General features: G+C 55.0%; 1 protein-coding gene across 3 annotated transcripts; it reads right to left on the reverse strand.

Moving 5' to 3' along the window:
- Positions 1 to 1,270: 1,270 nt before the first annotated feature.
- On the reverse strand, positions 1,271 to 23,026 carry Atg2a (autophagy related 2A). 3 transcript variants are annotated; one of them, XM_057778174.1, is made up of 40 exons: positions 22,774 to 23,026; positions 19,872 to 20,034; positions 19,640 to 19,792; positions 19,405 to 19,507; positions 18,883 to 19,117; positions 17,708 to 17,804; positions 17,465 to 17,626; positions 17,222 to 17,362; positions 16,170 to 16,413; positions 15,938 to 16,085; positions 15,769 to 15,861; positions 15,131 to 15,286; positions 14,799 to 15,042; positions 14,292 to 14,388; positions 14,047 to 14,206; positions 13,374 to 13,516; positions 13,177 to 13,292; positions 12,914 to 13,071; positions 12,398 to 12,548; positions 12,097 to 12,290; positions 11,899 to 11,979; positions 11,373 to 11,479; positions 11,196 to 11,288; positions 9,917 to 9,987; positions 9,625 to 9,701; positions 9,070 to 9,234; positions 8,801 to 8,930; positions 8,506 to 8,720; positions 7,919 to 8,127; positions 7,570 to 7,705; positions 6,307 to 6,510; positions 6,024 to 6,125; positions 5,856 to 5,940; positions 5,632 to 5,764; positions 5,477 to 5,549; positions 5,275 to 5,357; positions 4,844 to 4,965; positions 3,434 to 3,588; positions 2,058 to 2,210; positions 1,271 to 1,987 (listed from the first exon to the last, which is right to left on the reverse strand). In XM_057778174.1, the coding sequence occupies exons 1-40, from the start codon at positions 22,942 to 22,944 to the stop codon at positions 1,751 to 1,753; spliced, it is 5,760 nt and encodes a 1,919-aa protein (XP_057634157.1). In that variant the 5' UTR covers positions 22,945 to 23,026; the 3' UTR covers positions 1,271 to 1,750. The 3 variants fall into 3 exon arrangements, with proteins under 3 accessions (XP_057634157.1, XP_057634156.1, XP_057634158.1); XM_057778173.1 differs by having other exon boundaries at positions 9,064 to 9,234; XM_057778175.1 differs by lacking the exons at positions 1,271 to 1,987; positions 2,058 to 2,210; positions 3,434 to 3,588 and having other exon boundaries at positions 4,895 to 4,965; positions 5,222 to 5,357; positions 9,064 to 9,234.
- Positions 23,027 to 23,604: the final 578 nt, after the last annotated feature.

The raw sequence follows: 23,604 nt of genomic DNA on the forward strand, positions 1-23,604 counted from the left end.
CTAGGTAAGCCCAGCCTTCTGCTGCACAAGGCACCAGCACTTCCGGAAGGCAGACATAGCAGCTGTTTAGGAATTGTCTCAGTGCTGGGCAGCTCCAGACATAGACACTGCAGCCTGTTACTCACCCAAAGGAGTAACACTGAGGCCACAGAGGCCCTAATGGGCTTCCCCCAAAGTCCCCAAGCCCACCTCTTTTCTTGCTCAGAAGGGCTGGCGGCTCCACGCAGGGAGAGCCTGGGAGGTCTTACCTCGCACCTAGCTGGCCTTCAGGGCACAAGGAGGAAGTGGGGCCACCCGGCCCAGGGCCTTTTGAGCCGTTGGCCCAGCCCTGGCAGTGTTAATGATTACCTCACTGCCATCAATAGTGATAGCAAGTGGGGTCCGAAGGGCAGCAGACCTGGACTGTGCCCCAGCTGGTGGGGCGGGTCCAGGAAGTGCCAGGGAGACCTTCAGCTACCCAGTGGCAGACCCTGGCCACCTGTTGGCTTGTCCCTCTCAAGTTTCACTGGCTTGACCTCTTGTCTAGTCTGTTGGGCCCAGCTAACCACAGACAGTCAAAATGGAGGAGGGTAAGGAACAGGTCTCTATTTAGTACTCAGATCTATGATGGGGCCCAAGGGACCACAGTTAACTTCAGTGGCCACCAGGACACCCAGTAAAGTGAGGGACCTCTGGTTCCTAACTTGTTCCTCAGCTGCCCCACAGACGACTCACTTCCTGGCAGTGCCACTGAGGGTGGAGTCACTGGTGTGGCTCCCTAGTGAATGAGGAAAGTGGGATGGGGGCAGTGGGCGTCTTCTGGAGGCCATAGTATAGTCCCAGTGTCTCCCCTTTAAGGCCTGGGCACCCCAAAAGCCTTTTGCTGAAGACGGTGGGAACAGCCTTCTAGAGTTGGACAGTCCTGGGTGCTGTCTCTGCTGGCAGACCAAGAGGTGTGGCCTTAGGCCACAATCCGGGGTTTCACAGGGCTGGCCTGGAGCCCAAGGGTAAGGCTGGGCACTGGGGTCTTACAGGGATAGAACCAAGAAACGGGGCTTTGATATGGGCTCCTAGAGCCATTCCTTCTCTGGCATCGCCAGGTGGCTCCTCCCTGCCTTAGTCTGCAACTGACACTCAGAAGCAGTGCCAGGGTGAGAGGCACCCAGGATAGTTGCTAGGTCGAGCCCAAGTGGAAGAGAAAGGCTGGTTCACGCCAGTAGAAGGCTGAGGGTGGAGTGTGGTGCCCTCTGGTGGCAGCAAGCAGGTACTGCCTGCAAGGATGGGAACTGGCGGGGCAGGCTGGGGCCTCACAGGCACACAGGACCTGGAAGAGGGGCTGGCGGTGGGCAAGTTTATTCCACTTCATGCAGACACTGACCCACGCGCTCAGGGATCTTAAAAATACACTGACCCACATGACATCTGTCCCCCACCTCCCCATGAGACACGGAGAGACACTTGGCTGAGTGGGGTCTGCAGGTTCAAAAGCCTCCATCCTCATTCTGGAACAAGGCAGCAGTGTGGGCCCAGGTAGCAGGGAGGAGCAGCGTCCTTTCTTCCCAGACAAAAGTGCACAGACAGGGCAGAGGCCCCAAAGCCGCGAGGCCCCACTCTAACGGCCAATTGTCAACAGGCAGGCTGGGCAGGAATCCTTCACAGTGGCCTAGCTGTGGGTCACAGCAATCAGGAAACCAGGGAGCTGGTGGCACCACTGTGGCTGGCTGGACAGGTGAGCATGTTGGGACAGTGGGTAGATCTTGGGTGCCTGCAGTCAGTCCTGGGTCTCCTCCAAGCGCCACTTGAGAGCGTGGTCCTTGTGGGCATCCGGCAGGATCTGGTTCCGCATGCCCCCAAGCACGTTGGATGTAGCTTCTGTTGCTAGGATTATTGGTTTTACCACTGTTGGGGGCAGCTGTCGGATCACACCCCCAACGGCACCCGTCAGTCCCTTCTGCTCATGGCCCCTTGATGCCACATCACAGATGGTCTGGGCCGTATCCAGGATGCCCTGTGGAGGTCAGAGGTCAGTGAGAGAGTGGGGATGGGGCAGCTGGGCATGGGACTAGGGTGGTTCTCACCTCTCGGACAGCGTCATAAGCCTTGGCCATGCCCTCCCGGAGGTCAGCAGGTTGTTGACCTCTGCGCAGTTTCCGTGAAGAACGCTTGTCTTGTAGGGAGCGGGAGATGGGGGATGCCGGGGACAGGATGTCATATACTGTCTCAGCTGTAGCCTGAGGACACCAGAGTTGGAGGATGACAGATGGCCTGACAGGCCAGGCTGGGACCAGACCTCCTTCAGCGTAACTATTCCCTGTCGTACTTGGCCTACTTCCTCGCCTTCCTTTTCCCATCTCCTATCTCAGAAGACTTCCTTCTTACGCTTTCATTTTATTATTCATTTGTTTTTATTTATGTATGGTACTGTGTGAATGCACTGCCCCTAGAAGCCAGAAGGCCCAGGATCCTTTGGAGGAACTGAACTCAGGTCCTCTGCAAGAGCAGCAAGCAGCCTTAACCACCAAGCCATCTTTCCAGCTCTTCAAAAGACCCTTTTTTTTTCCCCCCCGAGACAGGGTTTCTCTGTGGCTTTGGAGCCTGTTCAAAAGACTTTCTTAATTTAAGGGGACATTAACAAACCTTTCTGGGGCTGGCGAGATGGTTCCAAAGGTCAAGGCATTTACTTTGAGGTGACAGGAATTCAACCCCCAACCTCAGAGATCCACACGGTAGAGAGAATTGATTCCCCAAAATTGTCTTACCTCCAAAAAACAAGCTAGGGTACACACATAGAGTGAGTAAATTAAAAAGGGAAAAAAACTTTTTAGGCTTGGTGGGATAGTTCAGTGGTCAAAGTACTTGCTGCTGGAGAAAACTTTCCTGGGGCTTCACATCCAGGCAGCCCATGGCTGAGACCTGCCTGAGCTGTCTAGTTTTCCAATTAGAGGGCAGTCCCTGTACAGTCCGACCCTAAAAGTCATCAAAACATGCCTGCTGCCCAACCCACCTTCTGCCCACCCACGTCCTGTGTTCTGTCCACTCCCAGCCTTTCCCAACCAAATGAACCCTGTCCTTCCCTGTCTGGGCCCAGCTCAAAGGTCTCCTGATAAAGTGTCCCACATGCCCGCAGGCTCACCCAGTCCCACCCTGGAGCTCAATCACTACCGGATAACCAGGGCTTTGCTGTGGTGGTGATGGGGTGCACTCTGGGGCCCAGTACAGCCCAGAACCTGGATGAACCAGAGCCAGTTTCTGCAGCTGCCCCATGCAGTCATCTCTCACAAAGGCTGCTGGGCATGGGAATGTGGGCTCTGAGAGCTGAGAACAGACTTTTGGTCCCACCCCTGGGAGCCACCATGTCATGTGCCTTTATCTATGCCCAGCCTTTTCAACTGTGAGGAAAGAACCAGGAGCCTGGGGATGAGGGTGTTCCTTTCCTGTCCAGTCCTGCACTCACCTGGATGGCCTGGACCAGCCGGTTGCTCAGTTCCAGAGCAGCAGAGGCTGTGGATGACCCAAAGGAGGCAGCCCCACGCTGCAGCCCCCGAATGAGGCGCCCATCTTTTCTGTACTGTTCAATGGGGAGCCACAGGAGATCCCGGAACCCTTGGACTGTACGTAGGACAGGATTATCAGAGAGAGATGCCAAGACTGCCCTGGCCTCTCTTTCCTGCACAAGGACCCTTACCCCTTTCCCAAACCAGTTTCTTTTTCCCTTTTAAAAGACAGAATACTGTTAGGTAGCTTCCCCTGGCCTGGCCTAGCCTAGTCCCCATTCAGGATGTTCTTAAACAAGCAATCCTGCTGCCTTTGCCTCCCCAGGATTACAGGGGTATGACACAGTTCCTCACATCCAAGTGCAATTTCAAGACTTCTTAGGGGTCTGGAGAGATGGCTCAGAGGTTAAGAGCACTGTCTGTTCTTACAGAGGTCCTGAGTTCAATTCCCAGCAACCACATGGTGGCTCACAACTATCTGTACTGAGCTCTGGCGCCCTCTTCTGGCGTGTGGGCGTACTTTGAGGCAGAATGTTGTATACATAATAAATAAATCTTTAAAAAAAAAAAAAAAGACTTCTTAGGCTTGACATTACCTGCCTGTGTCCCAGCATGGGCTACATGAGATTATGTTCAAAAAATAAAATAGGGTGCCCGTGCTCTTTAACCCCAGCACTTGGAAGACAGAGGCAGGGGGACCTCTGTGAGTTCCAGGGCAGCCAGGGTTACATAGTGAGACTCTGCCTCAAAAACCAAATAAAGATAAAACAGAGGGCCAGCAAGATGGCTCAGCAGGCTGGGTGGTGGAGGCATATGCCTTTAATCCCAGCACTAGGGAGGCAGAGGCAGAAGGATCTCTGTGAGTTTACTAGCAGCCTGGTCTACACGAACTAGTTCCAGGACAGGCTCAATAGCTACAGAGAAACCCTGTCTTGAACCACCCATGCCCCAAAAAGAAAGGAGGAAGGGAGGGAAGGAAGGAAGGAGGGAGGAAGGAGGGAGGAAGGGAGGGAGGGAGGGAGGGAGGGAGGGAGGGAGGGAGGAAGGAAGGAAGGAAGGAAGGAAGGAAGGAAGGAAGGAAGGAAGGAAGGAAGAGAGATGGCTCAGCAGGTAGAGGCCCTTGCCACCAGGTCTGTTGACCCGAGGTCAACATCCAGGACTCCAAGGGTAGAAGGAACTGTCCCCTGACCTCTGTATGTGCTCTGTGGCAGGTGGCATGCATGCAACCCCCCCCCACACTAAATAAATGGGATTGTTTGAAAAGTGTTGTCTTCCCTTGAAACCCCTCCCATTTTGGGGAGTTTTCCTTACTTCATCTCTGTTTATTCTGTGAAAAGTACAAAGCAGAGTTCTCAGAGCCAGATACTCACAGAGCTGCACAACTGAGTGCATGGGGCCCACACCTCCCAGCAGGCCAGGCAGCTGATTCTTGCGGATGTCCTGCAGCCATTCATTGAGGGCATAGCCCAGCACCTTGTCCACACCCAGGAGACTGGAAGGGAGAGGCAACAGGGACGAGGTTGGGGCAAGCCACACACTGATAACTCAGGGACAAGTGTGGCTGGGTACCTCCAAGACAAGAGCTGCGAGCACCCCCGGCTGCCCCAGAGTCTTATCCAGCAGTGTGGAGCAACAACAGCCTACTACAAAGGAGAAACTAAGGCCTGAGTAAAGATTTGGCCAAAGCCATACAACCCGTGAGAAACAGCAGAGGAAGGCTGTGGCCCGTAAGGGGAGCTGGGGCTCACCCATGCCGGCAGCAGAGGAAGGCTGTGGCCCCCCAGGGGGAGCTGGGGCTCACCCATGCCGGCAGCAGAGCCGCTTGAGCTTCAGCTCGGAGCAGTTGAGCTGGGCCAGGCCGATGAGGAGCCCTGTGAAAGTGCCCTGTTGGGAGCAGGGGACAGGGGTGTGGTTATGTTTTGGGATATATACTGTGAATCTTGTCCCCAGACCCTGGACCTACAGTGAGTGGCTCACACAGCCTGCCTGATGGCATCACTCACCACTTGGTCCACGGTGACATGCTTGCCGTGGTAATCCAGGCAGATGGGCACCTCGGATGTGAAGCGGAACTCCCTAGAAGGGGAAGAGGGGAAAGGAGAATCTCTGCTCACTGACCTGGTTGGCAGACATCCTGGTCCAGAGCCCTCTTTCCTACCTGAAGTAGATGGGTTGTGGGTCAGAGGAGCTGTGGCCACTGCCTGGAGCCTCCTGGGGGCTGCTTGTTGTCTCTGTGCCCTCAGACTGTCCTTCCTGGGGGCTGCTGGGCCGGCTGTGGGTTTCTCGGTGAGCTGTAGGAAGAGAGGTCACAGACCCAGGATGGAACTAGGGATGGTTGGGGCGGCCAGAATCTAGACTCCCCTCCTTGGCCTGGTCCCTCACCCTCAGCTGAAGTGTCCCCTGGGACCATGGGGTTGATGCCAGCTGCTAGACTGGTGAAAAAGTCCTTGAGGAAGAAGAGGGCATCCTGTAGGAAGAATTCTGGGTCAGATTCAGGACCTGGAGATGGGGAGGGGGTCACGCCGGGTTTTGCCCTTGTCCACTACTCACCTGGTCTACATTGAGCCTTAGAGGCATCATGGAGACCCGAAGACAACACTCTGGCCCTCCCAGGCTGCTGGTGGGAGCCACATGCAGTGCCTTGATGGTAAGCTGATGGCGGAGGAGAAACTAAGTCTCTACTGCGCTTTGGGAACTCCATTCCCAGCTGCCATCAACCCTGCCTCCGCCCATGCTGTTCCTGCCACTGAGGCTGGGCTGCTTTGTCCTCTGGACACAAAACACCTTCAGGAGGTCTATGGAAAGGAGGTTGCCCGCATCCAGGCACGCTCACCATGTTAGAATGTGTGCGCCTAGGCAGCCGTTCACTCGTGTGCAAATGAAGGAACTTGTTGATCTTAGAGGTGGCCAGTCGGTCTCTGATCTCCAGCTCTTGAACAATGAGCACCTGGCGGGACAATGGCCGCTCTTCCAGCTCCTGGCCAGGGTTCCCCCCTGGGGCTGGCTCTTCTGGGTATACTTCATGTTGGAAGCTCACCTGTGGGTGAATGAGGCCTGAGTTGGGTCCTGCGGCCCAAGAGGGGGGTCTGGCTGAGGCCCCATCCCAACCCTACCTCAGGCCCATACTTGGCTAACACCACTGCACTCCTGGCCCAACCTGGCCACACAGAACGTGACCAGCCCAAATCCATCCAACCTGGCCACACAGAACTTGACCAGCCCAAATCCATCCAACCTGGCCACACAGAACTTGACCAGTCCAAATCCATCCAACCTGGCCACACAGAACTTGACCAGTCCAAATCCATCCAACCTGGCCACATAGAACTTGGCCAGCCCAAATCCCTCCCACCTCTCCAACCTTTCCAAAGCCTTTGTTCTACTTCAATGTGCAGGCCCACCTTGTCAGACATTGCTGAGGCCCATTCTTTCCCTCACTGGTCTCTAAATGCCTTCCTTCTACCAGGACGGCTCCACCCTAAGCCAGTCTCCACACAAGGGGTGTGTGCTCTACTTCCTGTCCTGGGGGCCTTGACATCCCCTCCACACCTGTCCTTGTTCTTGCTCACTGTATGGTTGAGTCCAGGCCTGATTCATTATCTCCAAACTTCTGTTACAGAGGGTTTTATTCTTTCTGGATGCTTCGGCTCCCACCTGGTCTTCAAGTTACTGCCGGGATGCTCTTCCCTGACCCTCCCAGCTACTAACATCGTCATGCTTGCTCAACACCAAATGGGCTGCTCTAAGAAACTTGGAATCCCCTGGCCATTAGTCCCAGCACTCAGGAGGCAGAGACAGGAGGAGCTCTGTGAGTTCAAGGCCAGCCTGGTTTATAGAGCGAATTCCAGAACAGGCTCCCAAAAGCTACAAAGAAAAATCCTGTCTCAAAAGACAAAACAAAACAAACAAAAGGAACCCCTTAACACCTTTATTTGGGCTCAAGTCCTTTGGACCTTTCTCTTTCTCATATGACCTGTGGCTTTTGCTATTCAACCCACCCTCCGCAACCCACCATCACCCGCCACTGCCCTGACAGGGCCTCTCTCTCCCCAGAGCCTCACTTCTGTGCTCACCCCTCACTCAGCCTCACACTCACTTTGCTGAGCTGAATCTCCATGAGGACCTGATGCTGCCGTCCGACACCACCTTGGGTCCGCCAGGAGTTCTGGGGCCGGTTGGGACCAGAGGAGCGGGAAGGAGAGACCCTGGGGCCTGTGAAGCCAACTCTTGCTCTGAGAAAAGACACGCGGGGACAAGTTAACTCTAACTCTAAGGAAACATCTGCTCTCCTCAACCTCAGCACAGGCCTTTTAGCCTAAGAGAGGAGACCCTCAGGCAAGGAAAAAAACTCAAGTTCAGGGTAGAGAGGCACATGAAGCTTGAGGTTGCCAGCTAGGCTATACCCAGATCCAAATGCCACCAACTGCCACCCACAGGCCTCTAACCTGTAAGCGGGGTGAAGGCCAAAGTCTCTACCCCCATAGAGGTGCCAGATGAAGGAGACCTCCCGGAGGACCACACGGCTGCTAGGCACTGGAAAGTGGGCAGGTGCCCGCAGGAGGTCCGTGCTTCCTAGTGGCTGGGAAAAGTGTCCATCCTGCACAACGATGGGGCCCGGGTGCAGCTGCGTCACAATGGGCTCTCCATCTCGGGGCTGCCAGGAAATAGCCAAGCAAAGATGTGTGTCAAAGAAGTGGCCAACCCCAGCACCTGCCTTTTTTGTCTCCCTCTCCTCCTCCTCCTGAACTACCAGCCAGTGCCTATGTTGGCTCCTCTTGGCCCTGTCACCTGGACCCTCAATGAGCTTGGACAATCCGTTAGCCCTTGTAGTTACACAGTACTCCCATCTGCCAACTGGCCCTCTTCCTCTATCCCCTGTCTGAGTAGGACACTGTGTCTCCTCTTCTGACTTCCACCTGTTCCTTCAAGCCCAGAGCCAAGGCTGCTTCCTGGCTGCTTCTCCTACCTAAGAGTTCTTCTATTAGTACTGAGCAACTACCCGAGCATCCAGAACCCCCATCCCAACACACACCGCGATGCCAAGGCCAGGGGCGTCAAGGATGCAGAACTCATCACTGTCCAGGGTGTCCCCATCCCCTTCCTCTTCTCTGTCATGCTCCTTTGTCTTATAACAGGACTCCACAGTCTGAGAAGTGCCCCCAGGAGGAGACGAAGGGGCCTGGGCCCCACTCCGTTCACCGGGGAACAGATAGACGGAGACAGGAGAGGCCTGAGGAAGGGGGCCACCTACGGGAGAAAGTGGCCAGTGTGAGGAGATGCAGCTGAGGGACCTGAGGGTCTGGTGTCCCTAGAGCACCCTCACCTACCTGATGACTGGGCCAGCTCCTGCAGGCTGCGTCGCTCAGTATCCAGAAGGGCATCAGTCAGGTCTCGCTGGTTGATGAGGGCTGTCTCCACGGGAGGGCACGAGGGCAGGGAGGCAGGGCTCTCTGAGAGCTGGGCAGGAGAGGAAAGAGGCACGAGTGAGCACCAGGAGGGGTAGGTCCAGGTATCCTCCAATCCAGGCCTTGTGTTTGTATAAAGAGAGTGGCCTGGCCGAGCTCTGGTAGCCTATGTGGCCAGGCCTCACCTGTACCTTCTGGCCGGCGATCTCCGTGGGGCTGGGGGGCCGGGGTGGGGGGTGCAGGTCACCGGAGCTGGTTACGTACTGGAGCAGGTTGACCAGCAGGGCACAGGAGTCGGCACAGCTGTGCACGTGCACCACATTGTTGGAGCAGCGCAGCTCAAACAGTGGCTGGCTCTGTGGGCGGTGGGCATGGCATTGGCACAGGAGCCACCACATGCCAGGCTCCCCACCCCACAGGAGCAAGGAGGACCTTTTCTTGTTTGGTCAGCTGACAACTGATGGGGGAACCCATGTTCCAGGGTACCCGCCAACCTCCGCCCCTGACTTTAGCCTAATTATACAGGAACTGCTATCTCACCATGAAGATAAGAAAAACTGGAACCCACAGTGGCTGTCACCCTGGGTCCCCCTCTGCCCTGCCTGCAAGTGCCCTCTGGTGCCCCCAGTGAGTTGGAAGGACACTCACAGTGTTCCCTGGAGGAACACTGGTGGTAGCCTGGCAAGGCAGGGGCATGCACTGTGACCCTCTTGAGGCCCCCATGCCCTCTGGTGCCAGTCACTTACCAGCCTGCCCTCGGTGCTCCCCTTCCAGGTCTTGATTACAAGCTCTAGGAGGTCAATATCCAGGACACAGACGTAATCTGAGGCAGAGGGCAGAAGGTTCTCATGGTCTCTGTTCACCCTGTCCCGCACTACCCACCACAATTGTGTCTAGTACAGTTGTGGGCATGGGTGTGTAAACATGAATGTATGTGTAGTTGAATACAGGTCAGCAGCTGGGTGACATCTGGCTGCTCTGAGTGTGGCAGGGGATTGTCCCTCAGTGTTGGGGGAGCCCACCCCAGGCCCTGCCCACCTCGCCGCAGATCCAGGGTCTCCACCTCACACTTGTCGGATAGGTACAAAGCGGAGTCGTCAAGGATGAACCTGGTGGGGAACAGGGCTGAGAAGGGCCCAGGAGCCACTGCAGGGGGCAGCCCAGTGGTAAATGGGTAGAAGGGTAAGAGAGGTCCTGGAGGTGACGGGCAAAGAGGTCCAAGTGACTAAGAAGCTAGTGACGGGACCTTGACAGCCTCAGCACTGTCCCTTGACGGTCACTGGGGACCTGGGAAGACCCTGCAGGTTCTTACTCTTATGGGACTTCAGACACTCACTTTCTAATTTTGCATTGGACTTAGACTTCCCAGTGTGGAGGGTCTCCCTTTCCCCACCCCCCACGGCATTATCTGTCTATCCATCTAGTACATCTTGAACACAGGACCTAATCTACGTTGAGTACATGGTCTAACCTGAGGTACACATCTTTCTAGTTTTTGAGACAGTCTCACTAAGTTGTCCAGGCAGGACTGGGATCACACACCTTGTCCACCAATACCAACCAATACCAAAATTTCATTTTTTTTGAGAGAGGGGGCTTGTGTTTGAGCCTATGCCTTCCTCCTTGCTACCTCCTGCTGGGATCACAGGCTTGTTCCACCATGCCCACCTAGCACATTTTTTAAACTGCGTGGGCTTGTGATGTAGCTCCTGGTAGCGTAAGCATGAGGCCCTGGGTTAAACTACCATTACCACTAAAACAAAACTTTTGTTTGCGGGGAGGAGTTGTCAAGACAAGGTTTCTCTGTGTAACAGCCCTAGTTGTCCTGGAACTTTCTCCATAGAACAGGCTCAGAGATTCACCAGCCTCTGCCTCTTGAGTACTGGGATTAAAGGCGTGCGCCACCACCGCCCAGCTACAACAAAAGCTGCAAAACAAAAGCTGCAAAACATCCCTTTCCTCTAAATTTTCCCAGTAGTCATTCTGCTAGGTCTTTCCTTCCTTTTGGTGCTTGTGGAGCTGCAACCCACGCAGGGCTGCACTTGGCTATGTTCTGCAGCCCACGCAGGGCTGCACTTGGCTATGTTCTGTTCTAGCTCTCTATTCTTTGTATACTTTTACAACTGCCAAAGAGATTACAAATTCAGGACACTGCGGTTCAAGTCTGATTTTGGATAGAAGAACAAACAACTCACATTCCTGAGGACATGTGAGAATATAGGACACCATCACTCCAAATACAGACAGATGGCTCCAAGAGGCCCTGGGCATACGGCAGCAGCAAGTCAGCACCGCCCATCTGGGGTAGCGTGCATACCTGAGCAGGAAGGTAGAGGTGTCCATGACAATGTTGCTGGAGAGGGTGAAGGTCTCAGCGGTGATGAGGACTCGCACAGGGAGGTAGAGAGGCCTGAGGGGCAAACGCAGGCTGAAGCGGTTCCTTCCATTGGAGGCTGGCCCCGACCCTACATCCTCAGCCCCCCAGCCCGGGTACCTGTAGTCCACAGCACAGGAGAATAGGTGTGTGTGCAGAACAGTGATGACCGTTGGGGGCATGTAGCCCAGCACAGGATCATCCAGTACATCCAAGAAGTCCAACAGCTACACAGGCGGTGGAGGGGTCAACAAAGAGGACAAAGTGACCTCTTCCTCTAATACTGCTGCCCATTGCCCACCAGCTGTCCACCATAGCCCTGGTCAGGAGCACTCTGACCAAGGTAAGCTCCAGTCCAGTATTCTTCTTTTTCTTTTTTTTTTCTTTCTACTTTTGTTTTGAGACAGGGTTTCTCTGTATAACAGCTCTGACTGTCCAGGAACTCACTCTGTAGACCAGGCTGGCCTTGGACTCACTGAGATCCGCCTGCCTCTGCCTCCTAAGTATTGGGATTAAAGGAGTGCGCCACCACCACTCAGCCAGGCTGTATTTTTCACACTGGCCTCTTTAGCCATGTTTGACCTGCTTGCTCAATCAGAAGTCCAGAGTCACAGGACCATGTAACTTCCCAGGCACCTTTGCTCACCTGGGAGTGCCAGCTCTGCTCAGGTGGAGCCATGTAGTGGCGCAGAGTGGCTTTGTGCAGCCTTATTGTCACCAAAAACTCCTGAGGAAGGAAGTGCAGTTGGTCAGTCGGGAGGGACGATGGGCGCCAAGCTCCAGTGCACACTGAGGAGGCAGCTGCCCAAGCCAAGTGGGCAGCGGGCAACAGAAGAATCCTCACCTTGACGTTCTTGTGGGGGTCCAGGTGGATTCGGACAGCTGCAGACAGCATGGGGGGGCCCTGACCCTTGCGGCCCAAGGCTCCCCGCTCAGTCACCCCTTCCTCTGATGGGTAGATGGTGGGAGCCAGCTGAGCCGGAGGAGTAAAGCTGGGGACTTCCAGGTGAGTGGGCAGCAGGTAGTCCTCAATGGCCGCTGAGGAGGAATCCTGTGAGTCTTGATGAGGCCGCTGACTACCCTGCTCACAGCCCACAGCCCTGAAACCCCCCCCAACTTGATATATACTCAAGTGGCCCCCAAACCTCGATGGTAGAGCGTTGCCTTTTCAGCTTCCAGGCAGAAGTAGCCAAGCCCTGGTTGGCCACGGTACTGGGTGACACTGAAGATGGTGCCCTGCTCCACGTCTAGCACCAGTTCCCCGTGAGTGACATCCAGCCGCTTCCCCGTCTCGTCCTGCAGACGTGCACATGCGTCACTGCTGCGCCCAGCACTGCTAACACCCAGAGACAGCGGCCTCATGAAGTCCTAGCCCGAGGCAGCTCCAGTTCCTCCCAGACTTAACTAAGTCTGTGCTATGTGCTGCTGGCTGGAGGGGACGGACAGGCACCAGCCTGTTGCTGGAGGGACTCTCATGACATGGAGAAAGGCTGGGAAGTGGCTGACAGCCACGAGGGTTGATGGGTGGTATGGGTGGGCAGGCAGACTGTGGCAATGGGTGCTGCCAGCCCCTAAGCTTTCTACTGTCTCGCTTCCTAATGTGATGTTGGCAGGCTTGTCTGGCTGGACAAGAGGAACTCCCTGGAGTTGGGCTGCCTCACCTTAGCGTCACAGAGTGCAGTGATCCGGCCCTTCAGCACTGTCACCAGTGTGGAGAAGGTACTCTGGGCCTGACGATGGGAAGACTCGGGGGCAGGAGTCTGGGGGGCACCTGATGCCATCGAGAAGAACTGGGTGTCCTCTTCATCCGAGTCTGAGTCTGAGTGAACGAGTTGGCGGGGTGGGAAGGAGATGTGGAAGGCTGGCCCCGCCCCGCCCCGTACCTGGACTCCTCCTTCCCACCTAGCCAGCATCCCTCTCATACCCAGCTTGAAGGCCGACTTGCACATCTTGAAGCCCACCGAGCCAGGTGGCCGAGCAGCAGTGGCGGCCGTGGGCAGCAGGTCTGCAGGCTCCCACATGAGCAGGTCATTGTTGATCCTGGTGTGGAGCAGTGACAACGGAGGTCAGAGAGGACAGGGCCTTGGGCCTAGCCCAGCCCAGCCTACCCCATGTCTCCACCTGTTGTAGATGCTTTCGTAGACCTCCTTGCTGGGCAGGAAGATGTGGGCACAGGGCATGATCACATCCAGGGTACAGCGAGACATAGCCAACGTCCGGCTCTGGAATGTCCTCATCTCCTCGGGATCTCCAGGGATCACCATCTAGACAGGAGAGGAAAGTCAGCCAGGACCTGCCTGGGTCTGTGTCTAGCTTCAGAACTGGAGATTCTGGCATCCAGCCATTCATCTATCCACTGGTGCCCTTCTCTCCTGGGGTGGGGGATGTTCATCTGGACACAGTGCCTAAGCATTCCCCAAGACTTCATGAATCTCTGTAATCCTCATAATCGCCTTCAAGACAGCAACTCCAGAGAAGGAAACACACAGGCCACTATGGAGCAGACTTAAGAACCCAGGTGGTCTTTCCCCAGGCTCTTCGTTGCCTTTCACTTGGCACCAGTACCCATCAACTCAGAAGAGGATCCTGAGGCCCAAGAGCACACTGGTGTTAGATGGCTGAAGTGGCCAGGGTCCTGATCTTGGTGCCTGAAGGGCCGGCTACTCCTGGTGCCCCCTTCCCTACCCCTGGGCAGGGTAGGTGCTTCAGAGTCCCTTGTTACCCAGAACAGGAGATGCTCCCCTCAGCAGTGGCCCACAAGTAGCAACCACAGCGGAGAATCAGGGAGCCTCACCTCCTCGGTTTCGTACATGGTCCTCTTGGAGGAGAAGGGCGAGGGCTCAGGCTGCCGGAGCTCACACGGACTCTCGGTTGACAGCTCTAGGTCCCGGCCTTTCTCAGAGGCTGTCTCCCAGTGTATGCCACTGGTCTGGGGGTTCAGGGTCACCACTACCCTGCCAGGACACAAACCCGTTAGTGACCTGCCACAACACCAATAGATCCCTCCTCTCCAGTTGCCCCATTCAGCACCCTACTTACTGAGGTAAGAAGTACTTGGCTCCAGTACTCCTGGGGTCCAGAGCTTTGGAGACTCGCAGGCAGGGGACAGGTGGCTTTTCTCCATCTTCGTAGATTCCTGAAGGGGACAGAGAGCACAGGGTCTCACTGCTGAGATCTTTTCTTTGTAAGAATTTATTAGCTTTTATTTCATTTGCATTGGTATTCTCCCTGTATGTATGTCTATGTGAGGGTGTCAGATCTTAGAGTTAAGAGACAGTTGCCAGCTGCCATGTGGGTGCTGGGAATTGAACTACAGTCCTCTGGAAAAGTGGTTAGTGCTCTTAACCACACTGAGCCATCTCTCCAGCCTGATGCCTCTTTTCTTTTCCTCCCCATTGCTGGGTCAAGTCAGTGTCCCTGGGATAAAGGGGTCTTCTTGGTCTATGCTGGGGTCTGCTCCAACTGTAACCTGGACCCTCCTTAATCTCAAATCCAACCCTCCAAGAGTCCCAGGCCTCTGTTCCAGCTGTACCTGGACACGCTTACCTTGCAGGTCTGAGCAGGTCAGTTCCAGGCGGGTGGGAGCTGGGGGGCCAGGCCCACTGTTGAGTTCTGAGCAGAACTGGGGCTCACTCAGCTCCAATCGCAACTGCTCAGCCCGCACGGACTGGCCGGCCCAGGGATCCCGCTCAGGCCGTAGGTCTGGGATGGGGAAGCGTAGCCTCAGGGTGGCCCGGGGTGCAGAGAGTCGAAACACTGTCTGCTGCTCAGTGGCCTGTGGGGGCTCTGTCTGTGGGAGGGCTGGGGGTCAGAGCTGTCACAGGGAATTTCAGTGCCTACTCCCTCCACCCACAGTGCAAATCCAGCAGGCAGCTCACTAGTAGGCCAGCGGGTGGCTCAGGGGGTGTGGTGGTTTGACGTAGCAAGGCAGCAAGTCGGTCCAGGGACCCCAGCTCCACATCAGCTTGGAAGTCGGCTAGGTCCAGTGACAGCTCTGAGTGGCAATGGCAGGCAACAGAACGCCGGGACCGGCTCTAGTTAGGGGTAAGGGCTGTGGTGAGTGAGGTCAGGGTAGGAAGGGGCTCCCACAAACAAAAAAAAAAACCAGAGGTTTCCCAACGGTAAGAGGGGAGCTGGGGCAGGAGTCATAGCAGGGACGGAGAGGCTTTAAACACCCCACAGGACCACTGTGCTGCCTAGCTCCTTTCTAACCTTTTGAGACAGGACCTCATTAAGTTGACTGGGCTGGCTTTGAACTCAATCTGTCGCTCAGGCAGGACCAACTGATCATCTTCCTGCCTCAGCTCCCCAAATGATGGGGCTATATACCTGTGCCATTACTCCATCCTGCTGGCTTATACATCACAAGTACCAACACTTGGCTTTGTCAACCTCAGAGGTTCAACAAAGGCCGGGAAGGGGAAATCAGACCACAGTAATAGCAAGATCAGAACGAGGACAGACACGCAAGGGCCCTGAAGAGAGAGGGTAGCTTGGCTGGGGCAGCAGTGGTTACCTTGAGCACCCGGCGCAGGGTCTGTGTGTGACGCAGGTGGGCACAGGGTCGAGAGGAGGCTCGGGAGTCCAACTGACTGGGGAAGCTCAGGATCTACAGGGGGACACACAAGGTAAACAAGGCCAGGCTGCCTTGAAGCCCCTGACCCCAGCCCCTCCTCTGCCCTCACCTCTGTGTACTCTGGCTCTGAGGTGGCTCTGGGCCACAGGCACTCTAGCACCTCCAGCTGCCCAAAGTGCACATCAGTGCTGCTTGTCCTCCGACCATGGCTGCCAGCCCGCAGCTCCCAGGACAGCTGCACAGCTGTGCCTGTTAGTCTGTGGGCAAGAATACAAGCTTCAGGGGGAGCTGTGGGCTCTGGGAGTTCCCCACAGGTTCCTGCCTCAAGCTGTGGTGTGTACCGGATGTGACTGCAAGGGCAGGCCCTTTGGAAGCGTGGCCGGAGGTGGTGGAAGTCTCGGGAGCCGAAGGGGCCATCTTTGGCAGCATCAAACTCAGCAAAAAAGTGAGTGTTGAGGTCCGGTGGTCCTGAAGACGGGGCGGCTGTCTGAAGCAAGGTCAGGGTCACGCCTCCCAGGGTCATCTTCAGCAGCGAGTCAGGGCGCATGGTGTCCGCAAGAAGAGTTGGAGTCGGGGTTGGCTTGCCTGGGGGAAGAGAGGCTTCAATAGGGCTCCCGGGAATCTTAAACGGAGTCACTGTTGGCCACTGGCCAGGCCTGGCATGGTGGCACACACCTTTAATCCCAGCACTCAGAAGGAAGAGTCAGGCAGCCAGGTGGATCTCTGTGAATTCAAGTTCAGCCTGGCCTATATAGGGAATTCCAGGACAGTCAGGGCTACATAAGTGAGACCCTGTCTAGGAGAAGGAGGAGGAAGAGGAAGAAAGAAACTGGCTAAACTGGACAGTGGGGGGCCAAATCACACGTGCCTGGAAGGGGTGACAACTAATCCCTCTTGTATGCCAGGCCCTCTGACCAGGCTCAGTCCAGTCCTCTGAAGGCACTAGGATGTGATAACGCACCTATCCCAGTCTTTGACCTACACACTTACCTACTCACTAAAACATCCAGCCTGATCTACACTATGCCCCTTTACAGAAAGGGGAACCGAGTCCAAAGAGCTGGAGTTCCCGGCCCTGAGTTCGCTTCCCAGCAACCACATGGTGGCTCACAGCCATCTATAATAAGATCTGATATCCTCTTCTGGCACACAAACAGAATGTTCATACATCAAACACAAACTAAATAAATTTAAAAGAAAGGAACGAAGAAAGAAAGAAATCTAGATTGTGCACATTGCCTTAGCAGCGTCCACCGAGTTAGGAGCCTGGAGAACCCCACTGCTGGTGGTCTACAGGCATCAGAGACCTCCTATATCATCTGACACCCTGCTATCCCAATGCTCCTTCCACCCCATCATGACCCTGGAATAAGTGCCTAAGGGGTCGACTTACCACCTGAGTGGGCTGGGGTAGAGGGCTGGTGGAAGGCCATGTTACTGTGAACAGAGGAGCCCAGGTCTACGCTGTACATGGAGAGCTCAGAGACAGCCGAAGTCACACTGCTCGTGAGGCCAGCCATGGAGAAGAAGAGGTCTGGGGGCGAGGTGAGGGGCAGTCAGGAGTAGATAAGCAGGGCCCCCTAGCTCTTGCACGGACATAAACTGTCCCTTCAATCTGCAAGGGCTTGGTACCCACCAGTGCTGTCCAAACTCAGGGGGTTGTTGACGGGGTGTAGGCTGAGGGACTCCGCCACAGCGCCCGCCTGCAGCTGCTGGTTCAGATCCTGCTCAATGAGCCACAGGTCTTCAGCACCCAGTGGGCGGCTCTTGTTTAGCTTGTCAGTCAGGCCTCCTGGGTCTGTAGGAAAGATGTTTCAAAATAGCCTACATGGTTACCCTTAGCTCACCCCACCTGCCACCCAGCGCCCAGCAGCCTCACCTGCAAGGTTGATGGCACTGAGCAGTTCTTGAAGCTGCTGGAGCTGGCATGGGGTCAATAGCAGGTGCAGGGAGCCCAGCTGTCCTGATACCTCCAACTGAGGACCAAGTGAAGCCCTTAAATGTCACCTAGCCCAAGAACAGAAACCCACCTACCCATACCCTGGGACATGAGATACCAGTTGTAATGCAAAACTTGCTATCAAGCAGCTGCACAGACTTGGCCAACCTGACCTTTCAGAGTCTCTGCTTTTTCAATTGCCAAGAAGATAGCAATGTCACTCCCCGCTCCCCCAAGTCCTCACTGCAAGAACTGAAATTAAGTCAGGCAGTGGTAGCACTCAAGTCTTTAATCTTAGCACTCAGGAGGCAGAGGCAGGTGTATCTCTGAGTTCGAGACCAGCCTCATCTAGGACAGCCAGGGTTACACATAAAAACAATGCCTCAGCCGGGCGGTGGTGGGCACACCTTTAATCCCAGCACTCGGGAGGCAGAGGCAGGCGGATCTCTGTGAGTTTGAGGCCAGCCTGGTCTACAAGAGCTAGTTCCAGGACAGGCTCCAAAGCTACAGAGAAACCCTGTCTCGAAAAACTAAAAAAAAAAAAAAAAAAAAAAAAAAAGCCTCAGAAAACAAACAACAACAAAAAATAAAAAAAAACTGGAGGACTGGAGAGATGACTCAGAGGTTAAGAGCACTGACTGCTCTTCCAGAGGTCCTGAGTTCAATTCCAAGCAACCACATGGTGGCTCACAGCCATCTGTAATGAGATCTGGTGCCCTCTTCTGGCCAGCAAGCATGCATACAGACAGAACATTGTACACATAATAAATAAATAAATAAATAAATAAATAAATAAATAAACAGAAAGAAAGAAAGAAAGAAAGAAGGAAAGAAAGAAGGAAGGAAGGAAGGAAGGAAAGAAAGAAAGAAAGAAAGAAAGAAAGAAAGAAAGAAAGAAAGAAAGAAAGAAAGAAAGAAAGAAAGAAGTGGAATTATTCTGTAGTCTAGGCTGGACCTGAACCTGGCAGCCTTCTGTCAGGCTCCCAAATGTTGGGATTACAGGTATAAACGGCTATACCTGGTTCCTCCCGCTTCTAGCTAGGGGCCAGTCAATCAGTTCAGCACTTCTGGGAGTGAATCAAGGATAGGGCAAACTCTCAAGGCCTAGGACTCACCTTGGGGCCTGGGAAGGCCTCGTTCTGCTTCAGCTTCACTATCAGCTCCATATACCCTGTGCAGCTACCAATCTGCAAAGGGGGCTTTGGCGGGTCCAGCTGGGAGGGCAGCTCCTCAAAGTGCAGGCGGACCCCTGTCAGCTGCAGGAGCTTGTGCAGGAAGGCAGGAGGCTGGTGCACGTCCACAGGGAGAGCCTGGCTCGGGTCCCGCACTGCCTCATCACAGTACTCCAGTCTGCGGAGCCAAGGGTCTGGACTCATCTAGACACCCCAGGCCAGAAGCTCCCTCTTTAAAACTGTCCTAGGGGCATGGAACTGAGGAGCCTGACTTCCGTCTTGGAAACTCAACTAGCCTTGGCTTCTCTGAGTGTCAGGGTCCTTGGATTCACAGGGCCTATACCTGCTGGCCCTAGATACCAGTGTAGGCTCTCAGCAGGGCCCACTTAGGACTCTTACCAACCCTGCCCTATCCTAGGAGGCTGGCTAGGATTGAGGGCAGAGGCATTTGTCTTCCCTCCTTACCTCTGCACCCGGACCTCCACAGCCACGCCACGCTCCACATCGCCCACTGAATGCTCCACCCTCACCACAGTGTCCAGAAAGGTCACCTTGATCCTCCGAAGCACTGTGGAAGAGTGTCTAGAGTTAGGCAGTACAGGGGGCAGGCAAGGTGGAGCTCTTGCTGCTGTCTAGAGCCCCGGTCCTGTAGACTGTGGTGGGCCCAAGAACAGACTAGATAGAGCAGGGGCCTGCTCACCAGTCTCAATGGTCTGTGCAAACATTTCCAGTCCCTCCAGGGGCTGTGGTGGTTCTGAGGGTTCAGGCAGCCCTTCACGCAGGCATTCCTGGGCCAACTGCAGGCTTGTGGTCATGCAGGAGGCCCAGGTCTGAGAGTCTGCAGTCCCTGGTCCTGTGGGAAGGAACAGGGACTTGGGCAGACCTGGGTCATCCCCAGCAGCTTCCCACCCTTGGTCTTGCTCTGCCCTCACCTGGTCCCTGGCGGGGTTGCAAGATAAGCTGGAGGCCTGACACACACACAGTGCAGTGGTCAGTGAGGAGTGCAGACCAAGGGACAGCCACCTCAATGGAACTCACGAAACCTTCCACCAGTTCCAGCGGCGACTCCATCGATCTCAGAACCTCGTTAACAGACTGGGCAAGAGGCAGGTTAAATCAGCTCACTGAAACTCCAGATACGGCTGGCTACCCGCCACAGTCCTGCACAGCCATTGTCTTGGAGAAGTCCTAGGCACCATCATCCTTCTATATGCTCTTTACAAGGCCTTCCCTCTGGCCCCGACCTGTTTTCATCTCACCTTCAAACTGCTCTACCCTTTGGACCAGTTAAAAAGTTTCTTTCTCGAGCCGGGCGGTGGTGGCGCACGCCTTTAATACCAGCACTCGGGAGGCAGAGGCAGGCGGATCTCTGTGAGTTCGAGACCAGCCTGGTCTATAAGAGTTAGTTCCAGGCCAGGCGGTGGTGGCGCACGCCTTTAATCCCAGCACTTGGGAGGCAGAGGCAGGTGGATCTCTGTGAGTTCGAGACCAGCCTGGTCTACAAGAGCTAGTTCCAGGACAGGCTCCAAAACCACAGAGAAACCCTGTCTCGAAAAACCAAAAAAAAAAAAAAGAGTTAGTTCCAGGACAGGCTCCAAAACCACAGAGAAACCCTGTCTCGAAAAACCAAAAAAAAAAAAAAAAAAAAAAAAAGTTTATTTCTCTGTTAGGTTCAAAACTTCATTTACTGCCGGGTGTGGTAGCTGGCATGCCTTTAATCCCAGCACACAGGCAGGTGTAGGTGAATCTTCTAGATCTAAGCCAACCTGGTCTACAGTTGGTTGAGTGCTTGTCTAATGTGCACTAAGTCCTGGCTCCCATCTCGAGCAGAGTGAAACTGGATGTGCTGAGCCTCAACCTGTAATTCTAGCACTCAGGAAGCAGAGGCTGGAAGATCAGGCTGGCCATTTTGAGCTAGAGGCCAGCCTGAGCCACATAATACTCTAAGCACCTTCTATGTGACAACCAGAGGCTGCAGGAGTAGGTAATAAATGCCTTTACCTCCCAGTCTGGCTAGGTTGGCCAGGGTCTCAGAATGCCAAACACCAGGAAGGGTGAGTACAGCCTGCACCTAACCCAGGAGGGCACACCTGGGATGGGGCAGTTGAAGAGGGAAGAGGAAGCTGCCGGGCAGAGGGAATAGGATGGTGGCCTAGCATAGGCACAAGAACAAGTAGAAGGACCTAGTCAAGGGGGCAGCAGGCAACCCAGGCTCATCCCAGGCAAGCAAAGAGTTCAAGGGTATAATGTTCAGAAGAGGCCACACGGGCCCTGAGTCCTAGACCCACAGTAGAGCATCCCTGCCAACCTGGGAGCTCCTAAGACATAGGACAGAAATGTCTGTGCTGGGGCTGCATCCCTGCCAACTGGGGAACTCCTAAGGGCATGAGTCACTGGCCTTCTCCCTGTGACCCCAGGTGCTCTGGGTGGTACCAGAGAGGGCCTCAGTAAACACCTGCTGGGCCGATGAATAAACAGAGTCTGAGCCAGGAGGCAAGAGGAGACTGACTCAAAATTTCTCCTCCGTGGATGGGGAAACTGAGGCCTAGGCTTAGTGACTCCAGGTAAAATGGAAACCGAGACTGGGAGCCAGGCCTTGCTCCCCATCTCCACTTAGTCCCGGGCATGTGGTCTCTTTGAAGGGGTCAAGGGAAGTGAAATGCCCGTGCTGTCAGGGGAGGCCAGAAAACAGCCAATGCCATCGACTCCCCAAGAAAGGAGCATTAGAGAGATGCTGGGATCTCTTGCAGGGCAGCCTAAGAGGCTGAAGTAACAGGCCGGAGGCCTCCTAGACCAGGCCACCAATTCTACAACTCAGCATTTGTTCTCAAGGTGTGGCCCACCTCTAGGTCTTTCTGAGTGGAGCTGCAAACCCAAAGGTCAGCTTTAAAAAAGAAAAGAAAAGAAAAGAAAAGAAAAAGCGCTTCCACATGCCCATTCTACCGCTCTGGAGCTGGAGGGATGACCCCATACCAGTATAAACTGGAGCCTCTAATTGGTGGCTCTTGGCTACTCCCCAGTCATCCTAGCCGTGACTCAGTGCCCCTCATCTGTCACCTCCGGCCTCCTGCCCCTGATTCCACACCTTAGGCCTCAGACCTTCTAAGCTTCAGCTTCCAGAATCTCATCCCACCCCTACCCCCACACCCATCCTGCCCGAAGGGAGACCTTAACACCTTTCCTGGAGGGCTGGCCTCCAGGTAGAGATGCCAGGAATCAAATCCCTCCCAAACCCAAGCTAGGTCCCTCCCACTCTCCCAAAAGCAGGAAGTAGAGAGCAGCAGCAGTCACACGAGGTGTGGATCAACACAGCAGACAGTGACGCTGTTGTTGACATCCACATCCGGGGGCGATCGCCACCGTTTATGCCCAGGATCATAGGGGTCAGGAGGTCAGGACATTTTCCACAGGTGCCCCTGGCAGGGCTCTCAATATCCCCCAAAGCCTCCCCTGACTAACTACCTCAATTCCAGCTCTGTCAAAAGCCTAGCCGGGCTCCCGGGCAACCCAGTCTCTTGGCTCCCCTTCTTAACTCTCGGGAATCCCCTTTCCCAACCAGCTCCCCCTAACTCCATATGATAATGGTGGCATTCCCTCGGCAAGTGACACCCATTCCCCAGCTTGTTTCTCCCCTTGAGGGGCGAAGACAGGGACTCCTGTCCTAGTTTCTGGTTAAAAAGTGAAGGGCCAGCCAGGGGGCCTGGCGGAGACGGTGGGGACCCACTGGCCTCTCCAAACACAGTGCCTGTCCTCCAGCCCAAACCTTCCGCGAAGCGCCTCCGGTGGTCGTGCTCCCTCCCTTCACACCATCCCGGCGGTGCTGTGCCTCCTCACCCAGGTCTCCAGGTGAATATCCCGCAGGGCAACGCTGCCCTTGTAGAGATCCAGGCTGAGCTGGTCTAGGCTGAGGTGCTCCTGAAAGAAGTGACCCAAGTAGTGCTGTAGCAGGTAGCGGCAGACACGCTCTTTCACACAGTTCGACCATGGCCACAGCCATCGTGACATCTCGGGGACCGCCGGGCCCTGGCCGCTTCCTCTAGCCGCCAGCCGGCGACCTCCGTCCGGCTGCGTTGTTCACTACAGCCCCTGGTTCGCCCCGCCGCTTCTCTCAGCGCCAGGCCGCGCCCCCGGACGCCCAGCCACGCCCCCACGCTCAATGCTATTGGTCATTGTAAAGGGCGAGGCCAGCTGATTGGCCGCGGGAGGCGGAGCCTCGAGGAGCGAAAAAAGGACCGACCGAGCTCCCGGCGAGATAAAGTGCTCCCAATCGTAGTTTACGCTTGCGCGTAAATTCTGCGTAGGAGGACCTTTAACCTCCAAGCTACGAGCTGCGGGAAGGCTGTAACCGAAAGGCGACGGTCAGGCCGGGAGGAGTGATTGGGAAGAATTTAAAGGAACACTGACGCATCTAACTTTGTAGACCGCTGATTAGAGGAGTAAAGTCAGTGCGAATTCTGCAGCGCGCATTTGGGCAACAAATACACATTTGCAGTTTGTAAAACTTTTTTAATCACTTATCTCATTCAGTCTTATTAGCAACTCCCTAAAGAGGAACTATTGTTTCCACTTTTTGTTTCTGTTTATTGAAACAAGGTTTCTTTGTGTAGTTGGCTGTCCTGGAAGTGTGAGGCTAGCCTCGAACTTAAATATTTGCCTGCCTCTGAC

This window comes from Chionomys nivalis, chromosome 8 (assembly GCF_950005125.1).
Source record: "Chionomys nivalis chromosome 8, mChiNiv1.1, whole genome shotgun sequence".
In the NCBI taxonomy this organism is placed as follows: domain Eukaryota; kingdom Metazoa; phylum Chordata; class Mammalia; order Rodentia; family Cricetidae; genus Chionomys; species Chionomys nivalis.

What these genes read in the sequence shown, in the direction of transcription:
- Atg2a (XM_057778173.1), bottom strand. Translation starts at nt 22,944, where the DNA reads ATGTCACGATGGCTGTGGCCATGGTCGAACTGTGTGAAAGAGCGTGTC. An exon ending in TCCTGTGCTGTGGACTACAG is followed by an intron (nt 11,289 to 11,372) that starts GTACCCGGGCTG and finishes TTTGCCCCTCAG; the next exon opens with GCCTCTCTACCTCCCTGTGC. An exon ending in CCCCTGGCCTTGGCATCGCG is followed by an intron (nt 8,128 to 8,505) that starts GTGTGTGTTGGG and finishes ATTTCCTGGCAG; the next exon opens with CCCCGAGATGGAGAGCCCAT.